This window comes from Carassius auratus, chromosome 24 (genome assembly GCF_003368295.1).
Source record: "Carassius auratus strain Wakin chromosome 24, ASM336829v1, whole genome shotgun sequence".
Taxonomy (NCBI): domain Eukaryota; kingdom Metazoa; phylum Chordata; class Actinopteri; order Cypriniformes; family Cyprinidae; genus Carassius; species Carassius auratus.
In genome coordinates, this window is record NC_039266.1 from 12,981,997 (window position 1) to 12,995,589 (window position 13,593).

Here is a 13,593-nt window from a genome sequence, read left to right on the forward strand (position 1 = left end):
ATCAATCACTTAATTAACCCTCGCATTGAGTTCCTCAATGAGGCTAAAATTATATTAGACAGCTACACCAGTTTAGATCAGAGTCTGGAGAAGGCGTTGTAAAGGGGTTCACTGTTGAAAAGGGGGTTTCCTGAGGTTGCTGATTGGATGGAAGATTAGTAGTCGTTGAAGTGAACAAAACATGAACAAAAATCACTTTTTCTGAACTTTGTCAATTTTCTTAGTACCACTGATTTGTCTTTATCTCTGGGTCACTTGAAGCTCAGAATACTCTGTCTCTGAGACATTGTTTGAGAGTTCCTCTGTCTTGTGGCCCGTCTGGAGTTTGGAGAAGTCAATTTCACCATAGTAGAGATCATCAGTTTCTTTCTTCTCGCCATTCTTGCTGATTGCAGTGACATTGTTAGTAGCCATTGTGTCTCTGTTGATAGCCTGAGTGGGAGAAATTTGAGAAAAAAAATCACTTTCCTTCTGCAGTAAAAGAAACATTGTTTGTGGACATCATATAGAGTTAAGTGATAGTCTTTAGAAAATTTGCAGAAATAATTTACTTTTATACAAACAATTTACAGTTTACAACAATGTTCAGTATGGCAGTTGCTGTCTTTACTCAGTCGATTTGTTCTTACAGTATACTCTATTCAGGAACAATTTAAACATTTTTTATGATTGGGACCGAATCATTCACTCAACTGAATGGTTCAAAAACACGGATTCATTCAGGAATCAAACAGCTATGTGACTTTATTCTGAACAATGTTTCTTGTTGTGGACAAAACAACTGGCAATATTTAACTTAAAATTTAAGTTACTCAATATTACTTTTTACCTGATCACTTCCAATAACATGGGCCTGTCTTGAAGCCTTTGTTCTGTTGCAAAAAAAAAAAAAAAAGAATACAAAATTGATAAAATTATAACACATGCAATTAGTAAATACAACATTACAGGCATGAGCTACTTTCCTGTTATTATCTATTTACCTCATCCAGTAGAAAAATACAGCAGACAACAGAAGAAAAGCCAAAAGTCCTCCTGTGCAGCCAAATATCACCAGATGAGAGAGTCCACTCTGTCCTAAATTACAAAAGCAAAAATTTAAATTCATGAATCCATGATATATCTGAACATAGAAATACAAAACCTGTGCTTTATTTACCTGTGTGATGGACCTCTTCTGATGACTGTTTTCCATATTTATTTTGTGCAATGCAAAGGTATGATCTTGTTTGAGTTTGGGTTAAATTAATTTTCGCTCCCCAAGCTATAGGCGTCTCCTCTCCATGTTTATACCAGGTGTAGTTCAAGTCATTTGATGGACTGGCGCAGCTTTTGCAGGTCAAAGTCACATTAGTGCCAACAGATGGAGTAATGATGATGTGAGTTTCTTTTGGAGGAACTTTAAGAAAAACACAAGAACATACAGCGTTTACAATTTATACATTTTCACTTTAACCACATCAAGGATAATTAAAACAAATTAACTTTAAATCTCTTACACAGGACTTGTAGCATCACTATAGTCTCCACAGTTGAGGCATCAGGTGTATTTCTTGGATATGTAGCAGTGCAGGTGATGTTCCTTCTGTGATCTTTGTATGAAACTTTGAAGGTCAGCTTTGAAACCACTGACTGGGTTTTATCAGGTTTCTCCTGTAACTGTGTTGTAATTAGAGCAGATTCAGGGATGTTAGACCAGGATATTGTAGGAGGTAGTTTGGGGCAGGGGGCTTCAGCAGAGCAGATCAGATTGACTGTCGTTTCCTCCATCACTGGCTTACTGGGTTTAAGTTCAGGAGGTTGTGGTGAATCTACAGGGTAAATACATGTAAGGTCAGGTTTTCACACTCGGGGTGAGGTTTAGCACATTTTACAATGTCTCAGCTACTACATGCATAACCCCCACCCCTAACGCCGAAGATACAGTTTTATAATGTTATGGTATTTTTCAAAAATGTAGTTTGTTGACACATATATAATGTAAAACTTACTATCAATATATTATGTAATTAATAATTATATTTCTTTGTAAAGTAAGGCGAATTCCTCTTAGTACTTTGGTGTGTGGATGGTCTGGGACATTTACCTGTGACATTGATCCTCACAGTCTTTTTTGAATCATCTGTAATGGGGTTAAATGTTACTCTGAACACTGGCTCCATTTCCAGTCTGAAGTAATAGAGGTCTGAATGATTCTTCATGATGTTATTGAAGACAGTTGTGCAGTTCCTCTCTCTGAGATTTCCAGTCATCTGTATGTCACTGAATCCTCTAATGATGTTTTCACTGCTGTTAAACGCTATAAAACCATCTTTTTCTGCAAACTTTGATGTGGTTTTTAGCCAGATCCCATAAATAGATTCTGCCTTGTTACGTTTGTCCTCAAAATCAGAGATGTGGAATGTGCAAGGAATCTGCACACAAGAGCCTGTCAGAGCTGTTACTGTCTGAGGCATCACAGCAGAGTAGTTTTCATCAGCTGGAACATAAAACACATTAGTCATGCTAGAGACATGAAGAAATGAGCATTTTTTTATATACCTATTAACCCTATGAAAAAAAAGAATTAATTATTTTAAGTTGGAATAAGTATACTTGTTTGTGCTAAAGTGGAAATATTTTAAGTATACTTAAGTACACTTTAAATATGCCTCCTTGTATTTAAGTTTTGAAATGCAGAATTCACTTGAATTTCAAATGTATTTTGCTGACATTAATATTACACTAATAACAAACTGATGTCCTATATCCTTTACTTTTAGTATAGCTAACTTTAAAACGCACTGCAATAGCATTCAAAGTAAACTTGAAGTGTGCTAATAACATTATTATTGTGTGGTTTTAATGCAAATAATGAATCTTTACAAATTATAGGATATATAACTAGATGTGTCAATAAGCTGCCTGCAAATATTTACTGAGTTTGGTCTTTTTAAAACACGTTGTAATGCATTACGCCACGTTAAGCACGTTAAGTTAATTCAAGGATGTGCATTTATAACATTAAGTTAAAAAAAAAAAAAAAAGTGTCTAAATGCGTGCGCATCACTGATCTCTAGATGGTACCACTGAATGATATATAAAAGTTTAACTAAACGCTGTTAAAAAGTATTAAACTATTTGCTTGAATAACCACAATCTTAACAACTGAACTAAAATAAGAACAGGATGCACATGAAATTGGGGGAAGTCGTGGCCTAATGGTTAGAGAGTCGGACTTGCAATAGAAAGGTTGTGAGTTTGAGTCCCGGGCCGGCTGGAATTGTAGGTGGGGGGAGTGCATGTTCACAGTGTGCGTGTGTGTGTGTGTGTGTGTGTGTGCGTGTGCGTGTGTGGGTGTGTGTGTTTTCACTGCTCTGTGTGTGTGTTCACACAGGGCATGTTTTTGTGACATATCAGGACACAACTCTGTATAATGACATGGGTATGACACAGGTATTACAAGGAGAGGGTGACTTATGAGGACATAACCCATGTCCCCATTTTTCAAAACACTTATAAATCATACAGAGTGAGGTTTTTTTGAGAAAGTAAAAATGTACAAAGTTTCCTGTGAGGGTTAGGGTTAAGGGTAGGGTTGGTGAAGGGCGATAGAATATACAGTTTCTACATTATAAAAACCATTACGCCTATGGGATTTCCCCACTTTTCACAAAAACAAACATGTGTGTGTGTGTGTATATTCACTGCTCTGTGTGTGTGCACTTTGGATGAGTTAAATGCAGAGCACGAATTCTGAGTATGGGTCACCATACTTGGCTGATTGTCATGTGACTTTCTTTCACTTAATATAGCAACAAATTACAGTTATGTCCTTTTAGAATCATCACTAGCGGGTAGAAATAAAAGTTTATCGATTTCTTCACTTTAAAATAATGAGGAGCAGCATATTTTCCCAAAATAAAGGGGAGGAAAAAGTCTATGCTTTGCAATGTAGTAAAGAAAATTAAAGTTTCATAAAAATTTAAATGGCACACAGTAGACACATTAGACTATTGCAGTGTCATTTATCAACTGCATGATAGATAATTAAAGTGGCTGACCAGCATGCGCTTAGAATAAACGGACGATATCGTTTATCTTTATAGTTATCGTTATTGGTGTGAACGGGGCTTGTTGCTATGAAATAATATTATTTTCAACAATAATTTAATTCATAATTAATTTTTCTATCTGAAGACCTGATCCTCCCACTGTGGATAATCAACCCAATTAATTAATTAAATGTAGTGGGTTGTTCATCTGTTAGACTAAAGATGTCACGCTGTCAGTCTCTGTTTTCCTGGGTGTTCCCTAGTGAGCTCACTTCTCCTTAGGCACTTCACCATAGGAACTTTAATTCCTCTAGTCTGGTCCTGTCTTCACAGTAATTGCACTCCAATTAAATCACACAGGTGCTGACAATTCTTTGTCATTGGTCCCCTTATATATATCCTTCTCTGTTGTTTGTATGGAGTCCTTACCCTATGTGTACGAATGTTCTCGTCTCCCGAGACTTCCCTTTACCTTCTCGTTCCTCCGAGTTCCCGTTTCATCCGGTTCCCTGTTTTGTTTTGTTTGTCTTCCTGGACTGTTTATTTTGTATTTACCCTTTTTGTTTATTAAACATACTTTGCAATTGGATCCTACCCTCTCCTTGTGTTTTTCCTAAAACCCAACCGTCACAAAAGATCAGCTTAATTTAGCAAAACAGTAATTTCAGGGACAGGAGGCCAACTTTTTTTTTCTTTCACACACAGCGTTTTTTGCTTTTTTAACAACATACTCCACCCTACACCAACAGAGCACATTTCCTATCATGAATGCCTGTGAAAGACAATCGAACCAATCAGAGTAGGCATCTGCAGCCGGGTGTTTCTCAACCATAGAGAGAAGAGTCTATAAAAAGTTCTCAACACTTCGCACATTGCGTGTCAGTCGCGTCACTTGGTGTGATTTCGCCTCTTTTCACGTCATTGCATTGACTTTCTACTAGGTGAAAATATACCATTAGTGTTATTTTTATATGGTACTTCTCAGTACTACTAGAGTAAACAGACAGTTTCCACCGATGATAGCACAAGTTATATGGATTTAAAGAATGTGAATTGCTGAGTCTTAATATAGGCGCAGTAAGCGACACAGTTCCGTTCGTTGGTGGAAGAATGTGAACGCGCAGAACTGCTTCAGTGTTTCAGTGAATGTAGATCAACATTTCTCTGCGCGCTTCAACTCTCAATGCACTGCAAGTGTTTGTTTCTAATGTAAAACGCAATTAAATGATTTGGCGGTCGAAATACGCTGCAGATTTAAATGTGACGCATGAATAGAAATTATTAAAATACATTTTACATTATTACTTTTAATGCAGTAAACGTCTCTGATATTTGTGCAATTTAAAAGACTCGACAGGATATTTTTTTTTTATAATTTGTTTAGTAATTCATAATATTTTCACAGGCCAAAGGGCTTCAGTCACATTTCAAAGTGCAATATTGGCGTTGTCTCAGTGCACGTGTTGGTACAGGTGTATTGGTGGACTATACTAGAATAAACCCTGATCAAGTAGGCTATATGAATGTCTTTCACCATTTCAAACTAATTAGCTATGTTGTTTACGGTCTTTACTTTTGTAATTACTTTCTGTATGTAAAGCTGCTTTGCAACCATGCAAAATTATGATAAGCACTAAATGCGAAGTGTGGTTTAATTATTGAAAAAGATATAGGTCATAATTCTTAAAAAAAAAAAAAAAAAAGTATACGGAACGATTATGAATTATTATTTGCAACTCAAAACATTTATTTTTATCTATAGGCCTACTATTTTTATACTTAATCAAAATTAATTAAGTATTTCTTCAATATGTAAAAAATTTAATTGTTTTATTTTCAAATTTACATTTGTGCTGTAGGCAAAAGTTGTGTTTGGAAGTCTCATAATAATAATAAATAAAGAAATAAAATGACAGCATCATCTTAAAATAATTTAATTATTCTCAGATTTGAAATACATGCTGAGATGTGTGTCGCTGGAATTAGTTTCTAAACTAAAAGTTTATTCAGAAAAAAATGTCTGCAACAGATTCCAAATAGTGTGCACTCTAGTCTAGTGAGTTTAGATATTAGCAAAAGTCAATTATATGTGTGTGTGTGTGTGTGTGTGTGTATGTGCTCAGAGAACACCATTTTGAAAATCACCTTTTAAAAACATGTTTTAGATGGAATTAAGAACTTAAATACAATTAAGTATATGCATTTTTCCGTAATATAATACACATTATAATTATACTCATCCTTATTCATAATGATGACAAAGATTGACCAACCTGAGTGAGTATGTACCAACACAGAGCTGATGAAAATAAAGGATGTTATCTGTTTTTTTGCCATCAGGGTTCGTAGAGTGGATGACGCTGGACTTTACAAAAGCAACAAATGAGTCCAAAACACCTTCAGAGTACACTTTATCACTAAACAACACAAAATACATATCTGTCACAGACGTTTAACAACCATAACTCATTATTTGTTACCTCGTGCAATAGAAGTATCTGTAAGCATAACCCACATTTTCACTGTTACACTCATGCTACTGTACACAGTCATCTGATATTGATCGTGTTTGCCTTTTCATGCACTGTAAAACTGTATGACAACTCATCAGGCTGACCACATTTACAGTTACATCAGTAAAAGTGATTCATCTGAGTTACATCAATTATTTTCATTTACTAAATAAACTTCTATCCATAAAAAAATACAAGAATATAGTTTGTACCAAATTATTTTCGCTTTGTGGCAAAAACGAAATACCTTTATAAATGCTAAAACATTAATGGAGATAAATGACTGGAACTGAGACTTGATTCACAGAAAAACTGAGAAAATACTGCAAACTCTCGACTATAAACAACTCACAGCTCTCACTTTCTGTAATTTAAAGACTATGCAAAGAACAAGTTGGTTTTCAAGCTATAGCCTATTTATTTAAAATACAATTTTTGTGAGAAAGAAAATCGCAATAGTTAAATTCCTTACCTCAAAACAGTAGTTCAACTTTTAAGAAATGGATGTCCCTAAAATTGTCCTTTGTTGCAACTATCCTTTTTTAACATGCTTCATGCTTCAAGACGTCACTACACCCCCAATGTAATGTCAAACAGGAAGATACTGTATTTGTAGGAACTACAGATGTCACGAGTAGAGACTCTTCCTTTTTCTATATCTTTTGTGTTTTCAATCATGTTTTACAAAGAAAAGATAGGTGCTTTATGTTACACTATCTGTTAATTAAATATCATCATCCCATAACTTCAATTTATAAGACACTGCTAAGGTTATAGTTAGCTAGCTGGCAAGATCTGTTACACTGTAACTTACAGACATCCTCACAAAAAAAATTGTGTTAATTTACAACCCCCCACAGGCCCAGATCTATGGGAGTGCTAGCTCAAATAAAAGCAAAAGCATCCTCAGCTTAAGCTGTAATATTATCATATTGGCGAAACAGATCTGAAAAATAATCCAGCCATATATTTTTGTTTGCATTCTGGAGAGCATCAAAAGTTTTTATTTTCAATGTGTTTCTATAGTGTTGAGCAATGAAGCCAATCACAGTCATATCTGTAGACTTCTTGAATGCAATGGCCAATCAGAGTTGTGTAAGTTATGATACACTCATCACACGAGACAAGAGACACAACACAAGATTTCAAAATAAGAATGTGATGGCATTTGAATACAATATTTTTAGAAAATCCTCAATGACAAAATACATGACTGGAAAAAAGTGTCTGTAGGTGTATTTTGAAATGTTTTAACTTATCATCTTGTGAAAGTCATTTCAGCATGAATCATCATATTCAGTAAAAGACAATGATATCCAAGCACTGTAAAAGGTTCTTCAACAAACTGAACTGATTTGCTTCTCTCTTGATTTCACATGAGTCTCTCCAGACCTTAGAATTGTACAAGAATTATGAGCTTCTGACTGTGACCTCCTTACTGAACTCCTTTCCACAAATTAAACATAAATAAAAAAATATATATAAAAAATTATATATATATGCTATATATATATATATATATATATATATATATGTGTGTGTGTGTGTGTGTGTGTGTGTGTGTGTGTGTGTGTGTGTGTATATACATATATCATTTATTAGTCTTATTAATTCCAAACAATAAGTCTAACCATGATCAAAGTACTCTTTTGATATTCAAAGATAATATAGAGGCCATTGTTTTCTTCTAGTATTATACAGCGCCCAGCCAAAGATAGGTTTGATATTGGAAGATATCATATGTGGGTTGATTTATGTAAATCAGAGAGTCTGAATGCAGGAAATTTAAATCATTTATGAATGTGCTTGCATTTTAATTTCACTTTCTAATTAGCTATTGCGTTTTATATAAGATGAGACATTTGTCAGACTCTGGCACTCAGCTCTATTGTGCAATGAATCCTCCTAGTAAATATAAAATAAGAACTCTTTATAAAATATAGTAGTGTCTAAACAATAAGTACTAGTACCTAATGGAATAGATACTAGTAACTAAAAATACATACTAGTAACATGAAAATAGATAAGTACATTTTAAGGATTAAATGTTTAGCCTGCCATACTCATTCCTATATCACTGATGGGAAGTGACGTGACATGTGGCCAAGTATGGTGACCCATACTCGGAATTAGTGCTCTGAATTTATCCCATCCTAAGTGCACACACACACAGCAGTGAACACACACCATGAACACACACCCGGAGCAGTGGGCAGCCATTTCTTGCCGTTGGCACCTGGGGAGCAGTCGGGGGTACGGTGCCTTGGGTATTGAGGGTGGAGAGAGTGCTGTACATTCACCCCCCATCAACAATCCCTGCCGCTTTGAGACTCGAACCCGCAATTTTTGGGTTGCAAGTCCAACCCTCTAACCATTCTCTAACCTTCACCAAGATGTTAAAATGTCATATGGTTTTGAAGGGACTTGAGAATGAGTAAATTTCAGAATTTTCATTTTGTCTACTATTTTATCAACTTTTGTGAACTATTCTTTTCATATTACTCTTGCAGTTTTTTTTTTCACAGCAGAAGATTTAAATAGCAATAAGTAAGAATTCAGATATAGCCCAATAAATAATTTCAGAGTTATATTGGAAAACAAGCATTCTAAATGTACATTTTTAATAAGGAGAAAAATAATTTAAAGTGACAGCAAGCAAAATAAGACAATTATTTTGTTTTATTTTGAGGCTATTTAATTTTTTCTTCTGAGTATAAATGTCCCCAAGGCACAACACTGATGTCTTTGGTTTTTTGTTTAACATGTGGACCTGCGCATATACTACATTTGAACATTTTCATTGTTGTCTTCTTATGATGAACCTTTCTCTGTAATGTGGTTGATCTGAGTATTGAACTCATTATTACAGTCAGGCGCAATTTGATCATCAGGGATCTTGTTGTACTGGTTGGGTGGTGAGAACAGTAGAATATGTGGAATTTCTATCGATAGTTTCATCCTGTGCCTAAAAAATGTACACACAAATATTTAGTATATACAAGCATTTCAACTCCCTCAACAGGTGTAGAATGTTAACCCTTAAATGCATACCTCTGGTCTTAAGTGACCCAGGACACCATTCTTTATCCTTTCCCTCTTATTCCCTCTTAACTTATTTTTTTTAAGTTAGACATTAACTTATGTAGTATTCCTCAATCTATTCATTACAAACAATATAACAAGAAAATAGTAAAATATAAAAGAATGCCAAGGTATGTACATATGTATTTTTTCCTGTGTGACTATATTTAAAATGTTTTTTCCTCAAGGTGCCACTGTTTCATACACAATGAGGATGTTTCACTCAATTACCGCAGGTAATAAAACAAACAAATATCATAGTTTTTTATGTTTGGCCAAGATACAACTATTTGAAAATCTGGAATCTGAGGGTGCAAAAAAATCTAAATATTGAGAAAATCGCTTTTAAAGTTGTTCAAATGAAGTTCTTAGCAATGCTACTAATTTACTAATCAAAAATTAGGTTTTGATATTTATTGTAGGAAATTTACAAAATATCTTCATGGAACATGGTCTTTACTTAAGATCATAATGATTTTTGGCATAAAAGAAAAGTCAATAATTTTGACCCATGCAATGTTTTGTTGGCTATTTCTACCAACAGGGCCTAAAATTAACACTCGCCAGTCACCAGTTGGTGGGTAAAACTTTAATGAAATATAAAAATGCAATGTAGTGTATTTAACGGTCATGGTTGCTACTGCGTTGGAGCGAGGAACGAGGAACGAGGAGCATGTAGGAGAATCAACATAATAACAGTCTTTATTGATGTTTAGCACTGGACACTAGACACAGGAAATAAACAAATAAACAAGAAAATAAAGAAGACACAGCTGACTCAAATAGAACTCAATGGGAACAGGAACAGGAAGAACCAAATATGGGCATTGATCAGACATGGGAGAAACCGGTTGGCTCGGAGGGAGAGGGAACGGCGGAGGTCCCAAGGACTATGTTTATACTGCGGAGGCTCTGACCATAACAACTACTCTTGCCCGGTAAAAGAGTCAGCCCGATAGTAAACCTGAGGCTACTATCGGGTGGGATCTCCGCTGAGAAGTCCTCACCCACATCATCGACCCTCCTTCCGGTGAGACTGCGGTGGAAGAATCACCATCATGAATGTCAAGCCCTTCTGGACTCCGGAGCCAAAGGTAATTTCATTGATTCTTCACTCACACATCACCTGAACATTCCTGTCCTTCCTGTGTCTCTCCCAATCCATGTCACCGCACTCAATGGCCAGGAACTGCCTCACGTCACCCACCATACTGAACCCATCACACTCATCACATCTGGCAACCATCAAGAAATCATATCCTTTTTCCTCATGGACTCCCCTGTTGCTCCCATTGTTTTAGGTCACCCCTGGTTGTTCAAACATAATCCACGAGTGGAATGGGGTTCTAACACTGTCACATTGTGGAGTGAGAGTTGTCATGAGTCTTGTCTGGTTTCTGCTTGTCCTGTTGTTCCTGTTTCTGTTTTTCAGAAGGAGACCATGGTTTTGCCAAACGTGCCCGTTGAGTATCTGGACCTGAAGGAAGTGTTCAGTAAGTCCTGGGCTGCTTCTCTTCCTCCGCATCGTCCCTACGACTGTGCCATAGACTTAGTGTCAGGTAAATCTCCGCCTAAAGTCAAGTTATACTCTCTTTCTATTCCTGAGAGGGAGGCCATGGAGAAAAACATTTCTGATTCCTTAGCCTCTGGGTTCATCCGTCCTTCCTCTTCTCCAGCGGGGGCGGGGTTCTATTTTGTGGGTAAAAAGGATGGTTCTCTGCGACCTTGCATTGATTACAGAGAGCTAACAACATTACTATTAAGAATACTTATCCGTTACCACTCATGTCTCCAGCTTTCGAGAGGTTGCAGGGAGCATCTGTATTCACAAAATTGGATTTACGTAATGCTTATCATTTGGTCCGCATCAGGAAGGGGGATGAATGGAAAACTGCCTTTAACACCCCTAGAGGGCACTTTGAATATTTGGTGATGCCGTTCGGGCTCTCCAACTCGCCCGGGGTTTTTCAAGCACTTGTGAATGACATGTTGAGAGATATGGTAAATCAGTTTATATATGTTTACCTGGATGACATACTGATTTTTTCTTCATCTCTCCAGGAACATGTTCAACACCTCAGATGAGTGCTCCAGAGGTTATAAGAGAATGGGCTTTTTGTCAAGGCAGAGAAGTGCGTATTCCATGCACAGTCGGTCCCCTTCCTAGGGTATATCGTGTCGTCTGAGGGAATATGAATGGACCCTGACAAGGTAAAGGCTGTGATAGATTGGCCATCTACAGATTCTCGTAAGGCCCTACAGCGGTTTCTGGGGTTTGCCAATTTCTATCGGCGTTTCATTCGGAATTACAGCCAACTAGCCTCACCTCTGACAGCCTTGACCTCCCCCAGTACTCCGTTCAGGTGGTCTGACGCAGCTGAGGCTGCGTTCACTAACCTCAAGAACCGCTTTGTTTCAGCTCCCACCCTTGTGTGTGGCCCCTGATCCCACATGGCAGTTCGTGGTGGAGGTCGACGCATCAGGGTAGGAGCAGTGTTGTCCCAACGTGCTGCTTCAGACGATAAGGTACACCCTTGCGCGTTTTTCTCACATCGATTATCTCCTGCCGAACGTAATTATGACATTGGCAATAGAGAGTTGTTGGCGGTCAAATTAGCGTTGGAGGAGTGGCGCCACTGGTTAGAGGGTTCAGGGGTTCCCTTTATTGTTTGGACCGATCACAAGAATTTAGAGTACATCAGAACTGCCAAAAGACTCAATTCCAGGCAGGCTCGGTGGGCACTTTTTTTCGGCCGTTTTGAATTTACCCTATCGTACCGCCCGGGTTCCAAAAATGTCAAACCCGATTCTTTGTCACGTCTTTTTGATCCCTCCTCCCGTCCCGTTACTCCCGAGTGTATTTTGCCTGAGAGATTAGTAGTCTCAGCACTCATATTGGAGATCGAGTCGAAGGTCAAGACGGCCTTAGAAGGGGTAATGCCTCCGTCTGGTTGCCCACCGAACCGCTTATTTGTGCCGGAAAAGTTAAGGTCCGAAGTTGTCCAGTGGGGTCATTGTTCCAACATGGCTTGTCACCCAGGGATAAGTAGAACTAATGGGTTGGTTAGACAACGATTCTGGTGGCCACGTATGGCTCGCGATGTCCGCGACTTTGTTTTGGCTTGTTCAGTTTGCGCCAGTGGTAAGTCATCTAACCAACCTCCTGATAGGCTTCTTCAACCGCTGTCTGTCCCTTCAAGACCCTGGTCCCATATTGCTCTAGATTTTGTTACCGCCCTCCCGCCCTCTAATGGCATGACAGTCGTTTTGACTGTAGTGGACCAGTTCTCGAAGGCGGCGCATTTCATTCCCTTGCCCAAATTACCGACAGCCAAGGAGACAGCGGTTACTGTTTTAGATCACGTCTTTCGGCTTCATGGCCTCCCGGTAGACGTGGTTTCAGACTGGGGATCTCAGTTTATATCCAAATTTTGGAAAGAGTTTTGCAAATTATTAGGAGCGTCAGTTAGCTTGTCGTCGGGTTATCATCCCCAAAGCAATGGACAATCTGAACGAGCCAACCAAGATTTAGAGAGGACGTTGAGATGTTTGGTCTCCAAGAATCCTTCTTCCTGGAGTAGACAACTCTCTATGGTGGAGTACGCCCACAATTCGTTGCCAGTGTCAGCTACTGGCCTCTCTCCGTTTCAGTGTAGTGTAGGGTACCAGACACCAGCGTTTCTCAGTCTGGAATCTGAAGTCGCGGTCCCCTCCGCTCATGCGTTTGTCCAGAGGTGCCACCGTACCTGGACCAGAGCCCGTGAGACTCTGCTCCGGGTGAAGGAGCACACTAAGGCCAAGGCCGATCGCCACCGGTCAAAGCCTCCCGTCTATGTCGTGGGTCAAAAAGTGTGGCTTTCTAACAGTAACATTCCATTGCGATCCGTTTCTACTAAACTAGCTCCCAAATTTATCAGCCCGTTCACTATCACCAAGATCATTAGTCCGGTGACAGTCCGCCTCGA

At 38.1% G+C, this 13,593-nt stretch overlaps 1 protein-coding gene across 1 annotated transcript; it reads right to left on the reverse strand.

The window, feature by feature from the left end:
• Positions 1-215: 215 nt before the first annotated feature.
• LOC113042327 (myelin-associated glycoprotein-like) lies at positions 216-7,167 on the reverse strand. The gene is made up of 8 exons (XM_026201093.1): positions 7,020-7,167; positions 6,308-6,451; positions 2,087-2,479; positions 1,500-1,811; positions 1,160-1,399; positions 984-1,077; positions 830-872; positions 216-432 (listed from the first exon to the last, which is right to left on the reverse strand). Exons 2-8 carry the CDS (start codon positions 6,369-6,371, stop codon positions 241-243), a joined length of 1,338 nt encoding a protein of 445 aa, XP_026056878.1. The 5' UTR covers positions 6,372-6,451; positions 7,020-7,167; the 3' UTR covers positions 216-240.
• Between the last annotated feature and the right edge of the window lie 6,426 nt (positions 7,168-13,593).

What these genes read in the sequence shown, in the direction of transcription:
- LOC113042327 (XM_026201093.1), bottom strand. Translation starts at nt 6,371, where the DNA reads ATGGCAAAAAAACAGATAACATCCTTTATTTTCATCAGCTCTGTGTTG. An exon ending in TGTGAGGATCAATGTCACAG is followed by an intron (nt 1,812 to 2,086) that starts GTAAATGTCCCA and finishes TTTACCCTGTAG; the next exon opens with ATTCACCACAACCTCCTGAA. An exon ending in AGTGATGCTACAAGTCCTGT is followed by an intron (nt 1,400 to 1,499) that starts GTAAGAGATTTA and finishes TTTTTCTTAAAG; the next exon opens with TTCCTCCAAAAGAAACTCAC.